The following is a 14,450-nucleotide window of genomic DNA, read 5'->3' as shown; positions in this document are numbered from 1 at the left end:
GCAAACTCCATGCGGGCTTTCATGTGTCTTGCACTGAGGAGAGGCTTCCGTCGGGCCGCTCTGCCATAAAGCCCCGACTGGTGGATTGCTGCAGTGATGGTTGACTTACTACAACTTTCTCCCATCTCCCGACTGCATCTCTGGAGCTCAGCCACAGTGACCTTTGGGTTCTTCTTTACCTCTCTCACCAAGGCTCTTCTCCCCCGATAGCTCAGTTTGGCCGGACGGCCAGCTCTAGGAAGGGTTCTGGTCGTCCCAAACGTCTTCCATTTGAGGATTATGGAGGCCGCTGTGCTCTTAGGAACCTTAAGTGCAGCAGAAATGTTTTTGTAACCTTGGCCAGATCTGTGCCTTGCCACAATTCTGTCTCTGAGCTCTTCAGGCAGTTCCTTTGACCTCATGATTCTCATTTGCTCTGACATGCACTGTGAGCTGTAAGGTCTTATATAGACAGGTGTGTGGCTTTCCTAATCAAGTCCAATCAGTATAATCAAACACAGCTGGACTCAAATGAAGGTGTAGAACCATCTCAAGGATGATCAGAAGAAATAGACAGCACCTGAGTTAAATATGTGTGTCACGGCAAAGGGTCTGAATACTTATGACCATGTGATATTTCAGTTTTTCTTTTTTAATACATTTGCAAAAATTTCTACATTTCTGTTCTGTGCTGAGTGTACATTACTGAGAAATAAAATGAACTTTTTTGATTTTTGGAAAATGGCTGCAATGAAACAAAGTGAAAAATTTAAAGGGGTCTGAATACTTTCCGTACCCACTGTACATGACATTCCATCAAATAAATTTTGAAAGCTACTTCCAGTCCCGCCCCCAAAAATGTGTATGTAACTGATAAGAGGGGTGTATCCATAAGATGCCTGCCTTTGGTGTGAGAGACCCAGGTTCAATTCCCCACTGTGACCCATCCACCATTGTGTCCCTGAGCAAGACACTTAACCCCTCGTTGCTCCAGAGGCGTGAGACCTCTGACATGTATAGCAATTGTAAGTCGCTTTGGATAAAAGCGTCAGCTAAATGAATAAATGTAAATGTAAGTAAAGAATAAATTGAAATAATAACAGTAAAGCAGTAAAATAGTATAACAGTGAGTAAAAATTAAACAGCATTATAAATTACCTTTAACAGCATGCAGCAAAATAAGAGTGAGTTCCAAAATTAAACTTTTTAAAATCTTTGCTAAAGCTTTGTGTGACAAACTTACCATCATTATCACTCTTGTGAAAAGCTGTAGCCTAGTCTTAAACTTGTGAGTCTTTAAACTTTAATCCTTCTAGAGTCTGTGTCTCTTCTCTGTCCTCTCTTTCTGGTGTAGCATAGGCTGTGCAGGGTGAATTGAGAATGTCCTCCACCCCCCGCACCTCCTTGATCCACATCAAGTTGTGTGTTTTAACTGTCATTAGCATCTTCAGGTAATCTTGTAATTGAGTTAACAGAGGGAGGGGAGGGATGGAAGGAGGTGCGGGGGGTGGAGCACATTCCTCAATTCACCCTATACCACTATATAATAATCTGGTTGTACCAGAAGTAACGGCCCCCAACACCTCACCAGTTATCTCCCACATGCTGTCACATACAAAATAAATTAGTAAATTCTCAATAAAGTGTGCCTGAATATTTTTGTATCAGAGAAATGTTTAAATATTACTAAAAAGAAAGAAAAAGTCTTAAAGAGATACAAACACTCATTAGCTGAAAAAAATTCACCACATGAAGGTCCCCTCTTGGGTAGGTAGATACTGCTCAAGGATCCAAGTGCCCTCTTGGACTCCCATCATTGGCCTATGTTAACCCCTCCTAGTCTCTTATCATTGGCTCACGGTAACTCTGCCCACCCTCTTATTTTGTGTGTGACAGCATGTGGGAGATAACTGGTGAGGGGTTGGGGACTGTTGCTTCTGGTACAACCTGATTATTATATAGTCTGTAGTTCCAAACTCTTGTCTGCGGCTGACAAAAATAGGCTCCTGTTTCGAAAACGAACTCTGTCTGATAAACCCAGACCGTTTTTAACAACCGGAGTCTGGGGTTATAGATAACCATAGTTAATAACTGGTCTACAAGATTACCTGAAGATGCTCATGACAGATAAAACACACAACTTGATGTGGATCATTGAGTAAACAAAGGGATGGAAGGAGGTGCGGGGGGTGGAGCACATTCCTCAATTCACCCTGCACAGCCTATGCTACACCAGAAAGAGAGGACAGAGAACAAGGGACACAGACTCAGAAGAAGACTCACTGGACGCCTGCAGAGAAAAGGCGTCCACACAGGTGAGCAGTTTCCTTGGAAAGGAAGCAGGACAGACAGAAAGTAGCAGGAGCAGATTTTCACAATAAGAGTGCAGGAGGTTTTATTTGTTGGTGTGTTTGTCTTGTGAGAAAGCATCTCGTGGTATTGATGCTTTCTCAGCGAGGCATACGGGACTGTTATCAACCAGGATGTTACATCACAGCTGCATCCGCACATTAAAACCACAAGGGACTTTCGATTCTGCAAGTTCTCAATAACATCCAACAGTGAAACCGTGTACTCAACAGCTGTTAATGTTGCACTTAGAAAATACTCTGTTGAAAGTAAAAGTCCTGCATTCAGAGTTTTACTATAGTTGAAGAACAAAAAGTATTACTGACAGTATACTGTCACCTGTCACTCAGTATTTTGAATATTGTGTTTTTAAAACAATTACTTCACAGCATTGCGTCCCTGCTTTTTGTATTTGTAAACCAAACGCTAATTCACACACAAGTGCCAGAACAAACTGGACCAGAGGCTAATATATCAGTATAGGAATGTAAATTTTATTTATTTTACATCAAAACAAAAGAAAACACAATTCAGGACTAGACTGCATTACCAGGGAAACAGATTTAGAATGGAGCACCGACAAATTATAACCAAACTGGTAGGCAAATAAGGAAATAAACCACAAGCTCAAACCAATTAAACCAAATACTATGGAAAAACACTATCTATATCTGCATGCCGCACACTAATTACACAAAACACCATGCAAAATGGTTACTCTGTCTTTCAGTTTCCCCCTTTAACACAGCCAGAAACACAAAATATGGCCCATTCAAGGATCTAGTGTGAGCACAATAAAACTAACCGGTGGGAAAAAAACAGTGGTTGGCTCTCCTAATAACATCTATTTAAAACAAGACAAACACACAGTAAAATACAAAAAAACTATTTGAAAGAAACATTGAACAAAACATAAGCAAATATAACAATTATTATACCTTGCTTTACTTAAAAACACATTCCCCTCCCGCCGTTGAAGGCATGCAGGTGACTGGGATCTATATTTTCAAATATTCCTGTTACATTCATATAAAAAACGGCTAAAATCTTGTTTAAAACTATCTTACACACATCACTCCAAGCTTTGGACCCTCAATAACAGATTTTTAACAATTATTCAACTTATCTTTAATAAAATCAACTACAAATTATTCTAGGATCTAGTTCTGGACATGCATTATTAACCTTAGATTTTTAAACATTTTTTAAAAGTAAAACCTATTTAAAAATAAAGCCTACCCAATCAAGCACCAAACAAAGGCTGGCCTCAGCTGCTCTCTCAGGTGTGTGACTGCAGAAAGAAAGGACCAGGTGATCTTCCCTCCCCTATTTATAGACTCTGCCCCTTTACCTGGGTCCTAGTGCTAAACCCCTATTGCCTTCCCTATCACACATTGTTGGCTAGTTCAATCATATCTGATTAGGTAATCACATGTTTGTAAAATCTTATTCTCCAAAGTAACTGGTAACTAAAGATGCCAGATGAATGTAGTAAAAAGTAGGAATGTACCGACTGGAAATCGGCCTGATATTGACTCAAATAGCTGCATCAGCTGCAATGTAAAACTGATAAAGCCAACTCGGCTGATGCGAGACCGGCATACCCAGTAACCAAGTCACTGTCATGCAGCTGGATGGCCCCACCTCGTATCAAATGACATGAATAATCATTTAATTGTACAAATTTTCAAATTATTATTATTTTGATTGCTTGATATTTATATTATTTTTTAATCAATTAATAAATTTTTTAATTTTTTGTCTATTATTACACACACACGCTTACTGTTTTATTATTATTTTTTAAATTTTTAATATATTTTAATTTTTTTAACACACGCACACACGCTTACCGTTTTTTTTTATATATATTAAAAAAAATTAACAAACAAACACACACACACACACACACACACACACACACACACACACACACTTACTGTTTCATTTATTTATTTTATTTTAATTTTTAATATATTTAAAAAATTTAACACACGCTTACCATTTTATTTATTTATTGCATTTTTAATATATTTTTATTTTTTTAATACACACGCTTACTGTTTTATGTATTTATTTTTTATTTTTTTTAAACACAAACACGCATGCGCTTTAATTACTTTACGCTTTAATTACTTGTTTAATTAAATGTATGGGGTTGATTGTTCTTATGTAGTTTGTATGATGCTTTGGCCATATTGTTGTTACACATTCATGCCAATAAAGCTAATTTGAATTTGACATGAATAAGCTGTATTACTCAGCTGTTTCTTATTCACTCTTCACATGTAATATCCCCTGACAGGAAATATCCTTCAGATTCAGTGTTGGCATTAGATGTGTTCACAAGTTGTGTGCTGGAGTCTCATTAAACCATGCTGTGAAAGTCTTTATCAATCTTTGAAACTTCTTCATCAAACCTGAACTGGGCTCACAATATTTCTTCAACAAAAAGTACACTATGTGGTGAAGTATCTGTACTGTAAACAATCAGAGAATCACTGACCAGAGTAGATCAAATTCCAAATTAACAGACACAAGCATGATAGGTTTACCAGCAGGTTGCAGGTTGTTACCAGCAGTGGAAGAAGTTTTTATATGTTTTACATTTATTCATTTAGCTGACGCTTTTATCCAAAGCGACTTACAATTGCTGTACATGTCAGAGGTCTGGAGCAACAAGGGGTTAAGTGTCTTGCTCAGGGATGGTGGACGTGTCACAGTTGGGGATTATCTATTGCTCCATCACCACCCCCCGAGTACTTTTCTTTTAGTAAAAGTACTCGTTAAAATACTCTGTTCCAAGTAAAATTCCTGCACTGAAAATCACAAAAACTGGATAATGTCTGTATCTGGGTCCTACCTCAGTTCTCCTCCCTCAGCCGTTGTGAAAGGAGCCTTATAATTCCTGCTGTGGTCAAAAAGACATTCCGATGAAGACGAACGACCTACTCAAGGAAAGTACAAGTAGTGCTTCAGGTTGTACAACATATCGGATAAAAGTTGCTCTTGTTAATTTAGTTTGTAAATCAAAGTTCAGAGAAATGAGAGCAAAGAGTCGTTAAAGTGTGAAACATGTCGGTTACATCACCTTTACACGGAGAAAAGAAGAAGCTGCGCAACGATGATCAGAGGAAGTTAAAGTGTGAACAGGAAGCAGGCTGTGAGCAGGATACATGGTGGAACTTAACTGACTGACAGCAGTTATTTTTTCATCCAGCTGCACAACAGACAACATTACAATGAATGGTATTTGTTTCTTTACAGGATCAAAACAAATGAGCTGAAGCTCCAGATTAAAAGTCATTTTGTGTGTTTGTTCATTCCTGCTGAACACAAACTGAAGTCAGGAATTAAAAAACACTATCTCACTTTGTTTCTGAGCTGCAGAGATCAGTAAATCAGGAAATATCTCATCTACAGGATTTCTGGTTGCCATAAAAAAGCTGAATGACTCATTTCACTATCAGAATGTCATCCATTTGGTCGATAACATTTCAAAAGGCTACACCAGCCGCATGTTTACAATTTCACCCCCATTCACGTTAGCGGAGTGCTAAACATGAAATTAGCCTGCTCGGCCAGTAAAAATCAACACAGTGGACGCTGTAGCGCTACAGCAGACTAGTGTATAAGTATAAATGCATGGCTATGTGCGTAGGGTCTACATGCGTAGGTACACACGTAGACCTTACGCAGGAGTATAAATTAAGCTTTATATACTAAAGTGGACCTGTACACAGACAGCTGCAGACACCGCAGACTACTTCTTTTGTCCACAATGTGCAGTGGATCGGTTGGTGCCCTGGTAGCGTAGTGGGTCACAAAAACGTGAGGGTCACAGACACAGATGTCCACACAAAGCCTACGCATGCACCCTCTGATGGCAATTTTTTCATCACATGGACCCTAGCGGCCCCTTACATTCTCATATGCACGCAGAAAAATAACACTTGCTTAATTGTGTTGTAGTAACTCAGTGTGACCACCGGAGGGCAGTTAATCCTCTGCTTATTCCTCTAGGAGTCCACATCAGTCTGTCCTCCTGTTCAAATCTCTTTAAGCAGATTTGGAAACTGAGCTTCAAAAATCCAAAGGAAGGAGTGTAACTCGGTCCGTGTACGTTCTGATTTTTTTTTCCATTTGAACCAATAAACGAACAAACAAGAAAAGCACCTTTTTTCCGATCAAACCAAAAACGAAGAAACGGAAATAAAGACTCGTTCTCCCATTTTTGGTTTCTGAATCCAAAAATGAAAAACGACTAAACCAAATTCAAATAATGGTCAGATTTTGGTTTTATGAAATTCCTATTTTCATTTTCCGTTTGAAGATAGACGTTAAGAAAAGAAAGACCAGTGAGCCAGGTGACCCGGGTGTAAGAGTACAGATTTTAAATTAAAAGCCAAGCTTTTAAGTCGGATCTGTAATTATGCAGCACTAATGTTATACCAGGGTGATGTTAGATGTTAGTCACGTTATTTAAGTACATGTGTGCTCGATTGAGTGAGCAGAGCTCCGTGAGCCTGTTATTTATCCAGCTTTAGGGTCAATCTTATCATCCCACTGGGACACGTTGTCCCTGAAGTCTGGATAACACAGAGAACAGAGATATTTTGACTTTTACGTTTACACAGATTCAGTGCCCCATATCAGATGAGTCTCTGAGTCCAGGGTTACATGCAATATGTTTGGAATTCCCATTACACTAGTTAGGCTGTTAGGGAGAATTAAACATTTGTAAGGCCTTTGGTGAACTTCAGATTAAGACAAGTGAACTAATGTTATATGTAGTTTAGGACAGCAGTTAGCCTATTTATTTAAGTTCATATTATTTAATTCATGTTTTAGTTTCCTTACATATTTATAGGCCTTCTTGCTGTGTGGGATATCAACCAGCAGAGGTCACTCTGCCCCCTTCTGTGGCGCCAACAGGCAACAAGGGTTTGACCTTTTGACTTGTGTTTATGTCAAAGAGAAGGCTGCACTGCGACCAGAGGAAGCTGATCACTGAGTCTGAAGGGTGTGCAGAACTTCACCTGCCTTCCAGCTTCTCCTTCTATGGTGCTATAGCTGCTATACGTTTTATTTTCCTTTGCACTTTTCTCCTGTGTAATATACTTATTATATTAGTTAAGTAGAGTAAATATTTTTAATGCAGCCTGTAGTTCTCATTAGTTATGTAGGACTACTTATGTGTGAAACCTCATGAGCATTACTGAGAGTCAAAAAGCATCTCCTCTGGCTCTGGCGCTTTCAAGTCTTTCACTGCCTTTCTTTGGTTCAATTCTGTTTAATGAGCCATCAGGGAAAGCTATGCTATGACTTGTGTTTATATCAAAGAGAAGGCTGCACTGCTACCAGAGGAAGTTAATCACTGAGTCTGAAGGGTGTGCAGAACTTCACCTGCCTCCCAGCTTCTCTTTCTGTGCTGCTATAGCGCTTTTGTTGTGTAGGCAAAACCACTAAAGAGAAGGTGATTACGTGAGTAACTGTTGCTGTCATTTCTGAGATCTATTTCATCACCGCTATAAAAGTATTTATTTATTTATATTTTTTGCCGCTATCAAAGCACCATAATCTGGCAGCGGACAAGATATTATTGATGGCTGCTGTTTTGGCGAGGGTCCATAATCACAGAGAGAGTGAACGTGTTTCCCTTGTCAATGTTTGTATAAACTTTATTTAATGTGTGGTTTATAATAGACTGTAGTGCAGAAACAGTGACAGTGTTTCACACTCTTTGTTTACATTTTCCATGTTATCTGTCAGTGGTCAAGTCACAATAACATACAGTTAAACTGAATAATTAAGTAGATACAATTTCTTAATATATCTACTTACAGAAACTTAATTTCTTGACTGCCTACTCTCTGCTGTCTCAGAAGAGACACCTTTTGTGCTGTGTCAGCCACCGTAGCTGTCTTATGCTCTTTGAAAGGTTAGGGGGGCAGTGGTAAGCTGGACAGATGGTTGCAATGCACAACCCTCACCACTAGATGCCACTAAATCTTACACACTGAACCTTTAAAAGAGCAACAGAGCAGAGACTTCCCCCCTACAGGCTGCTCTGAGTCACTGCTTCATACGGACTGCTGCCAAATACAACATGTGCACTAACAATATAGAAATATATTTTATTTCTGTGGCGCTTTTCAGGACACTCAGACACTTTACAATAAAACCAGTATAAAATACATAAATGCAAAATACATGAAAGATAGATAAAATAAAGTATTTTACAAAAGTGAGTACACCGCTCACATTTTAGTAAATATTTGACTATATCTTTTCATGTGACAACACTGAAGAAATGACACTTTGCTACAATGTAAAGTAGTGAGTGTACAGCTTGTATAACAGTGTAAATTTGCTGTCCCCTCAAAATAACACATCACACAGCCATTAATGTCTAAACTGCTGGCAACTAAAGTGAGGACACCCCTAAGTGAAAATGTCCATATACATAATGTCCAATACATAAGGGGGAGACCATAAAACTAGCAAATATTAGCTGTAATGTAATATTATTTGAGTTTTAAGGCTAGTCTAAAGGGTGTGTTTTGATTTTAAGTTAGTAGGAAGTTATTTGAAAGTGTCCAGGTCGCTACATTCGTGGACGTGTATGGGTAGGGAACTCCAGAGGGAGGGGGCTGCGATGGTGAAGGCTCTGTTTACTCCCATTCAGACACCAGAGAATCAGTGAGGTTCAACACCGATGTTCGTGATCAAGTTGGGATCACAGTCTGCGTTCCACTTTATCCCAAAAGTGTCCTGAGCTGAGAAAGACAACAAACACACTCACAGTAACATTCTGCTTTTATTGGAACAAGAGCCAGAATTCAAAGCAACACATGACAGAAGGTCCAAGTCAACAGCATTTCCACCATTTAATGATCAGAGCTTCCATCTTTAAAGGACTGGAAGTGGAAGAAGTTTACATGGAAATGAGGAATCTGTTCAACACTTTGAATCACTTTGTACAAAGTTCATTGATGGATTTATTACAAGAAGCTGAAAGATTTCTGTGATCCTGTACAGACTCAACTGATCTGTTCTCTACCAGGAGGAGACTCTCCCTCCTACACAGAACACAGACTCACTGAGGAACCAGAACCAGACCAGGACCAGAACGCAAAGCCAGGATAAAGAGGTTCAGTGAATGTGGTGTTGAAGGTGTGGAGGTGGATCAGTGTGTCAGAGGAGACTCTGAAGAAGGACAGAGAGCCAGCAGGACAGTCCACATACACTGCTACTCTACCAGAGGAGGAGGAGGAGGAGGAGGAGGAGGAGGAGGAGGAGGAAGTTCCTCTCTTATTGTGCCAGATATAGTAACCGCCATCATCAGAACACCTCAGACTCCAGGACTGATCGTTCATTCCAAACCTGCAGTCTTTACTGTCTCCTCTCCTTCTGATTCCTCTGTAACTCACTGATATATAAACTGCTCCTCTCCACTCGACCTCCCAGTAACAGCGACCAGTCAGACCATCTCTACACAGCAGCTGAGGCCAGTAGTCAAACCTGTCTGGATGATCAGGATATGGCTGATCCTCTCTCACACATGTCGCCTTCCTGTTGTTGTCAGACAGTTTGATCTCTCTGTTTACTGTGTTTGTGTCGATTGTGAGTTCACAGGAATCTGATGAGAGAACGAGACACAATCCAGCTGCAGTTATTGATCTATCATCTGTTCATTGATTGGCACTTTGAATGAGTGATGTCACAGTCTGAAGATGGTTGAATGTTTTCATGAATCAAATGAAAAACACACTTACACTTCCTCAGACCTGGTCTCAACCATCGGACTCCAGCAGGCTCCACCCTGAAAGGAGGAGGGGGGTCAGAGCAGCATCAAACATGGACATTACATTCCTCTCATACACATATACACAATATGTACATCTGGCCTGCATCACCCTGCTCCCCCTGAACCTCTTCACCTCTAACACTCTCCTCGTACACAGAGTGACCAACAGGATGTAGGTGTGTGTGAAAGAGGAGATAGCACATACAACTCTAAAACCTCTTTCTGATAGAAACAGCATTTTCTGCATGTTCATGTTCCTATGGGTTGGAGTTAAATTGATCTCTGTGATGTATGTGAATAATTATTGTCGGGATCAGTTCTGTCTCCACTATGTTGCACATGTCATGTTTGATGTCATTAAAAGCAGAAATAATGACATCTCTCTCATATTTATATATGCTGTGACATGTTGGAGGCATCAAATTCAAAGTGAATGAATATTTGCAAAAAACAATAAAGTTTGAACATTAAATATCTTATCTTTGTGGTGTTCGGTTGAAAAGGATTTGCAAATCATTGTATTCTGGTTTTATTTACGTTTTACACAACGTCCCAAATTCATTGGATTTGGGGTTGTAAATTGAAATTACTAGTCGGGAAACTGGGAAAGACCACGGTTCCACACCACATGACCCATAAGACAAAGAATATAGTTTATATATATATTTTAGCGAGAAATCCTTCCTCCACAACTAAAACTCTGCCTCATTTGGCTAAAGAGCTTTACCATCATTTTAGCTTTAGGCAGGCCCTAAAACCCCCTTGAGCTGGCATCTTTTTTCTAGCTTTCTTAGATGTCTTTCTTCAAGTTTATTTGTGCCTCACCTGAAGTCAGAGCACAACTGTGTGTTAAGGTTTTGGTTTTGTGTTCTGTATTTGTCATGTATCAGTCTTGCTTTGGATTGTTATGATGTTGTGTTTCATTGTCATTTTGACATTTCCCCGTGTTTGCTAGTTGTTGTTTTCCTCCCTGCACCTGTGTTCTAGTACTGTGCTCCTGTTCTGTGTAGGATTTGTCTGTTATTTATACATGCGTTCCGTTGTATTCTGTTACTTTAGTCCTGGTTGGTTGCGACTTGCTTTACTTTACCTGTTTTATTGTGAAATTGTCTGTGTCGGGTATCAGCGTCTAGTTTTGCTTCCGGTTGTCCTGATTACCTGATGTGTCTCCTTGTTGTGTCCTCATCTTTATGTTGCCTGTACCCGGTTCTCTGCATTAGCCTGATTCCCTGCCTGAACTACTGTTTTTTTTACTTTCCGTTTGAATTTTCGGTTTCTGTCTGGATACCTTATTTCATTGAACATTCCTTTTGGATCTGTTTGGACTTTGGAACTCTAGTAAGTGTTTTCACTTTTTGACACAACCGTGACACTTTAAATGCCTCAAAATCAACTGAAGAGTTCGCTCACTTATTTTTGACTATTTTGTACCACTAAGTCTTGCAAGTTTTATAGCATGCTATTTCTCTCTTTTTAGTTTTATCTAGTTAACGGAATTATAAGCCTAGGAGAAGAAATTAGTAGTGTTGTTGTTTTCCCACCATAACGAAGGTTAGAACAGAGTGTGACAACCTGCACCTCTCAGGTTGCACCACTCATGCCCATTCATAGGCCGCACAGTGATTACCTCCAATTCATGTGAGTATTCGTCAATGGGCATGTCCGTGGCGTCGATGATTTGCCATGACACAGGAAGTTTTTATAACTTCAGTGTACATGCTCACATCTGCACAAAACTTTACGTGCTTGATAACTGTCTCGCCCCGAATACATCTACACGTCAATATTAATTTCTAGACATAGCGCCAAGTGCTATGTAGCGCCACAAAAGGGACACAGGAAGTGACGTATAACGCCATCAAGCAGCGTCTGAAGCGCGTAGCAAATTCACAGCCGCACCGGCGGAGCTCCAGATTATGCAGTGCGTCGGGGCGTGAGGCTGCCGTGCTGCATATTCTGGAGCTCCGAGGGCCCGCCCAATGCTGCTTACAGCTTTAATTTTCTTTCTTTTTTTTGGCAAAGTAACCTCAGTTTTAGGGGCCTAATCATACTCGAAAACTCAAACTTTGCACAAAATTCAGACGTGGCGAAAAATGATATATTTTATGGGTTTTGCGCATGGGCGTGGCAAAATGGCTCGCTAGCGCCACGTACAGAGCAGCCCTAAGTTCCTAAGGCACAGGAAGTTGTCATAACTTCAGTGTGCATGCTCAGATCTGCACCAAACTGTACATGTAGGATGAGAGTCCTGCCCTGAACACATCCGTATACCAACAAACACACAATGTCATAGCAAAACTTTTGGGGTAAAAAAAGCCTCTTGGAGCCATACCTGAAATCAGACAGGAAGTCAGCTCTTTTGATTTGAATGTGCAATTACAGCCCATTTATGGCCTTTTACAAGGTCCGTACTTTAACAAACTCCTCCTAGGAAATTAATCGGATCAACTTAAATGTTCTACTGGGCATTCTAAAGGCATTGATGATGAAAGTTGTGCTATCTGTGAGTTTTTGTTCACTCAACGTCATAGCGCCACCTACTGGTACCAGGAAGTAAGCCGTTTCTGACAAAACGTGGCCGCCTCCCACCCTGACGTGCAGCTTTAACACTGCTTGCAGCTTTAATTTGATATAATTAATAATAATAATTATTTTGTGGAATTTATTCAGCTAAAAAAGCAATTCAGTAAACAATCATCCTCCACCACTGAACGAAGAGAAGGTCTGCCTACATAGTGAGTATGAAGGGGCGGTGTTCATAAGTGGTGGAACCTGAGAGGTGCAGGTTGTCACAAGAAGAAACACTGAATCCTGCATCTTTGTGAGAACTGTGCCATGCAATGTGTTGGCCCAGACCTTTGCCATTGGCCCTGAAACAAGACTGCCAGACTGGCCAGGAAACCTTATCCACTCATCCAACGAAGGTTAAAAATCAAGGGCAACTGGACTTGGTTGAAGATACTGGAAGACGTTTCGTCCCTCATCCAAAGGACTTCTTCAGTTCTGACTGACTGGCAGGGAAACTCAGCTATTTAAGATGTCCATGAAGATTCTCAGTCATCCAGGTCATAGTTATCTAACGAAGGTTAAAATCAAGGGCAACTGGATCTTCCAAGTAACTTCCAGTGTCTTCAACTAAGTCCAGTTGCCCTTGATTTTAACCTGATGATTTTAACCTTCGTTGGATCAGCTATTTAACCTCAGTGGGGTCGTTGGCCCGGGTCATCGATACCGCTGGTTCGTTAGTGTTCCTTGTTGCTGTGACGACAGTCGTTACAGTCGTTAAGACTACCTGTGGCCAAGACTGAACGACCATCATTGGTATCCTCACCTGAGGCCAATAGGTTACGTTTGTTGAGTTTCCTGGGAAGTGATGAAAGGACAGCATTGTAAGTGGGGGATAAGTGGTGGCGTAGACCCCCTCCCCTGTTCAATGACGGCTTCTCCACCCTGGTGTAGATGCTTCCTTGACACCTCTTTCAAACCATCCATCTTCTCTGTCTAAAATGTGCACCTGGTGGTCCTCAAACGAGTGTCCTCTGTCCTTCAGATGTAAGTAGACTGCAGAGTCTTGACCTGAGGAGTTGGCCCTTCTGTGTTGAGCCATGCGTTTGTGTCGTGGTTGTTTAGTCTCCCCAATATACAGGTCTGTGCATTCCTCACTGCATTGGACCGCATACACTAGATTGCTTTTCTTGTGTTTGGGTGTGCGGTCTTTGGGGTGGACCAGCATCTGTCTTAGTGTGTTCTTGGGTTTAAAAAACACAGGGATGTAATGTTTGTTGAAAATCCTCCTGAGTTTCTCTGATACTCCAGACACGTATGGAATCACAATGTTGTTGCGTTTGACCTTCTTTTCCTCCTCCCCTGTAGTTTTGTTCTTCTTGGATCTTGTGGCTGTTTTCACAAAGGTCCATTCAGGGTCTCCACAGGCTGTAAGTGCCCCCTTCAGGTGGTTCTGTTCCTTCTCTCTGGCTTGGGCGCTTGTTGGTATGTTTTCCGCTCTGTGGTGCAGTGTTCTCATGACCCCTAGCTTGTGCTCCAGTGGGTGGTGTGAATCGAAGAGTAGGTATTGGTCTGTGTGTGTGGGTTTTCTGTAAACACCAATCTGCAGGCTCCTGTCCTCTTCAATGTGTACAGCGCAGTCCAGAAAGGCCAAACTGTTGTTGTGAACATCTTCTCGTGTGAACTTGATGTTACTGTCCACAGAGTTCATGTGTTCTGTGAAGGCTTGCACTTCCTGGCTTTTAATTTTGACCCAGGTGTCGTCCACATATCTGTACCAGTGGCTCGGTGCTGTTCCTCTGAAGGA

At 40.8% G+C, this 14,450-nt stretch overlaps 1 protein-coding gene across 1 annotated transcript in view; it reads left to right on the top strand.

Moving 5' to 3' along the window:
• Positions 1-14,450, top strand: part of LOC123971220 (NACHT, LRR and PYD domains-containing protein 12-like) — a 524,333-nt gene that overhangs the window by 1,839 nt on the left and 508,044 nt on the right. The window contains exon 4 of the mRNA XM_046049933.1: positions 9,598-9,633. Coding sequence (XP_045905889.1) covers positions 9,598-9,633 — 36 coding nt within the window. The remainder of the gene's footprint in view (positions 1-9,597; positions 9,634-14,450) is intronic.

The sequence above is a fragment of the Micropterus dolomieu genome, linkage group LG01, assembly GCF_021292245.1.
Source record: "Micropterus dolomieu isolate WLL.071019.BEF.003 ecotype Adirondacks linkage group LG01, ASM2129224v1, whole genome shotgun sequence".
Classification (NCBI taxonomy): Eukaryota; Metazoa; Chordata; class Actinopteri; order Centrarchiformes; family Centrarchidae; genus Micropterus; species Micropterus dolomieu.
The sequence above is the reverse complement of the archived record's forward strand: the minus strand, read 5'-3'. Positions and strand labels throughout refer to the sequence as shown.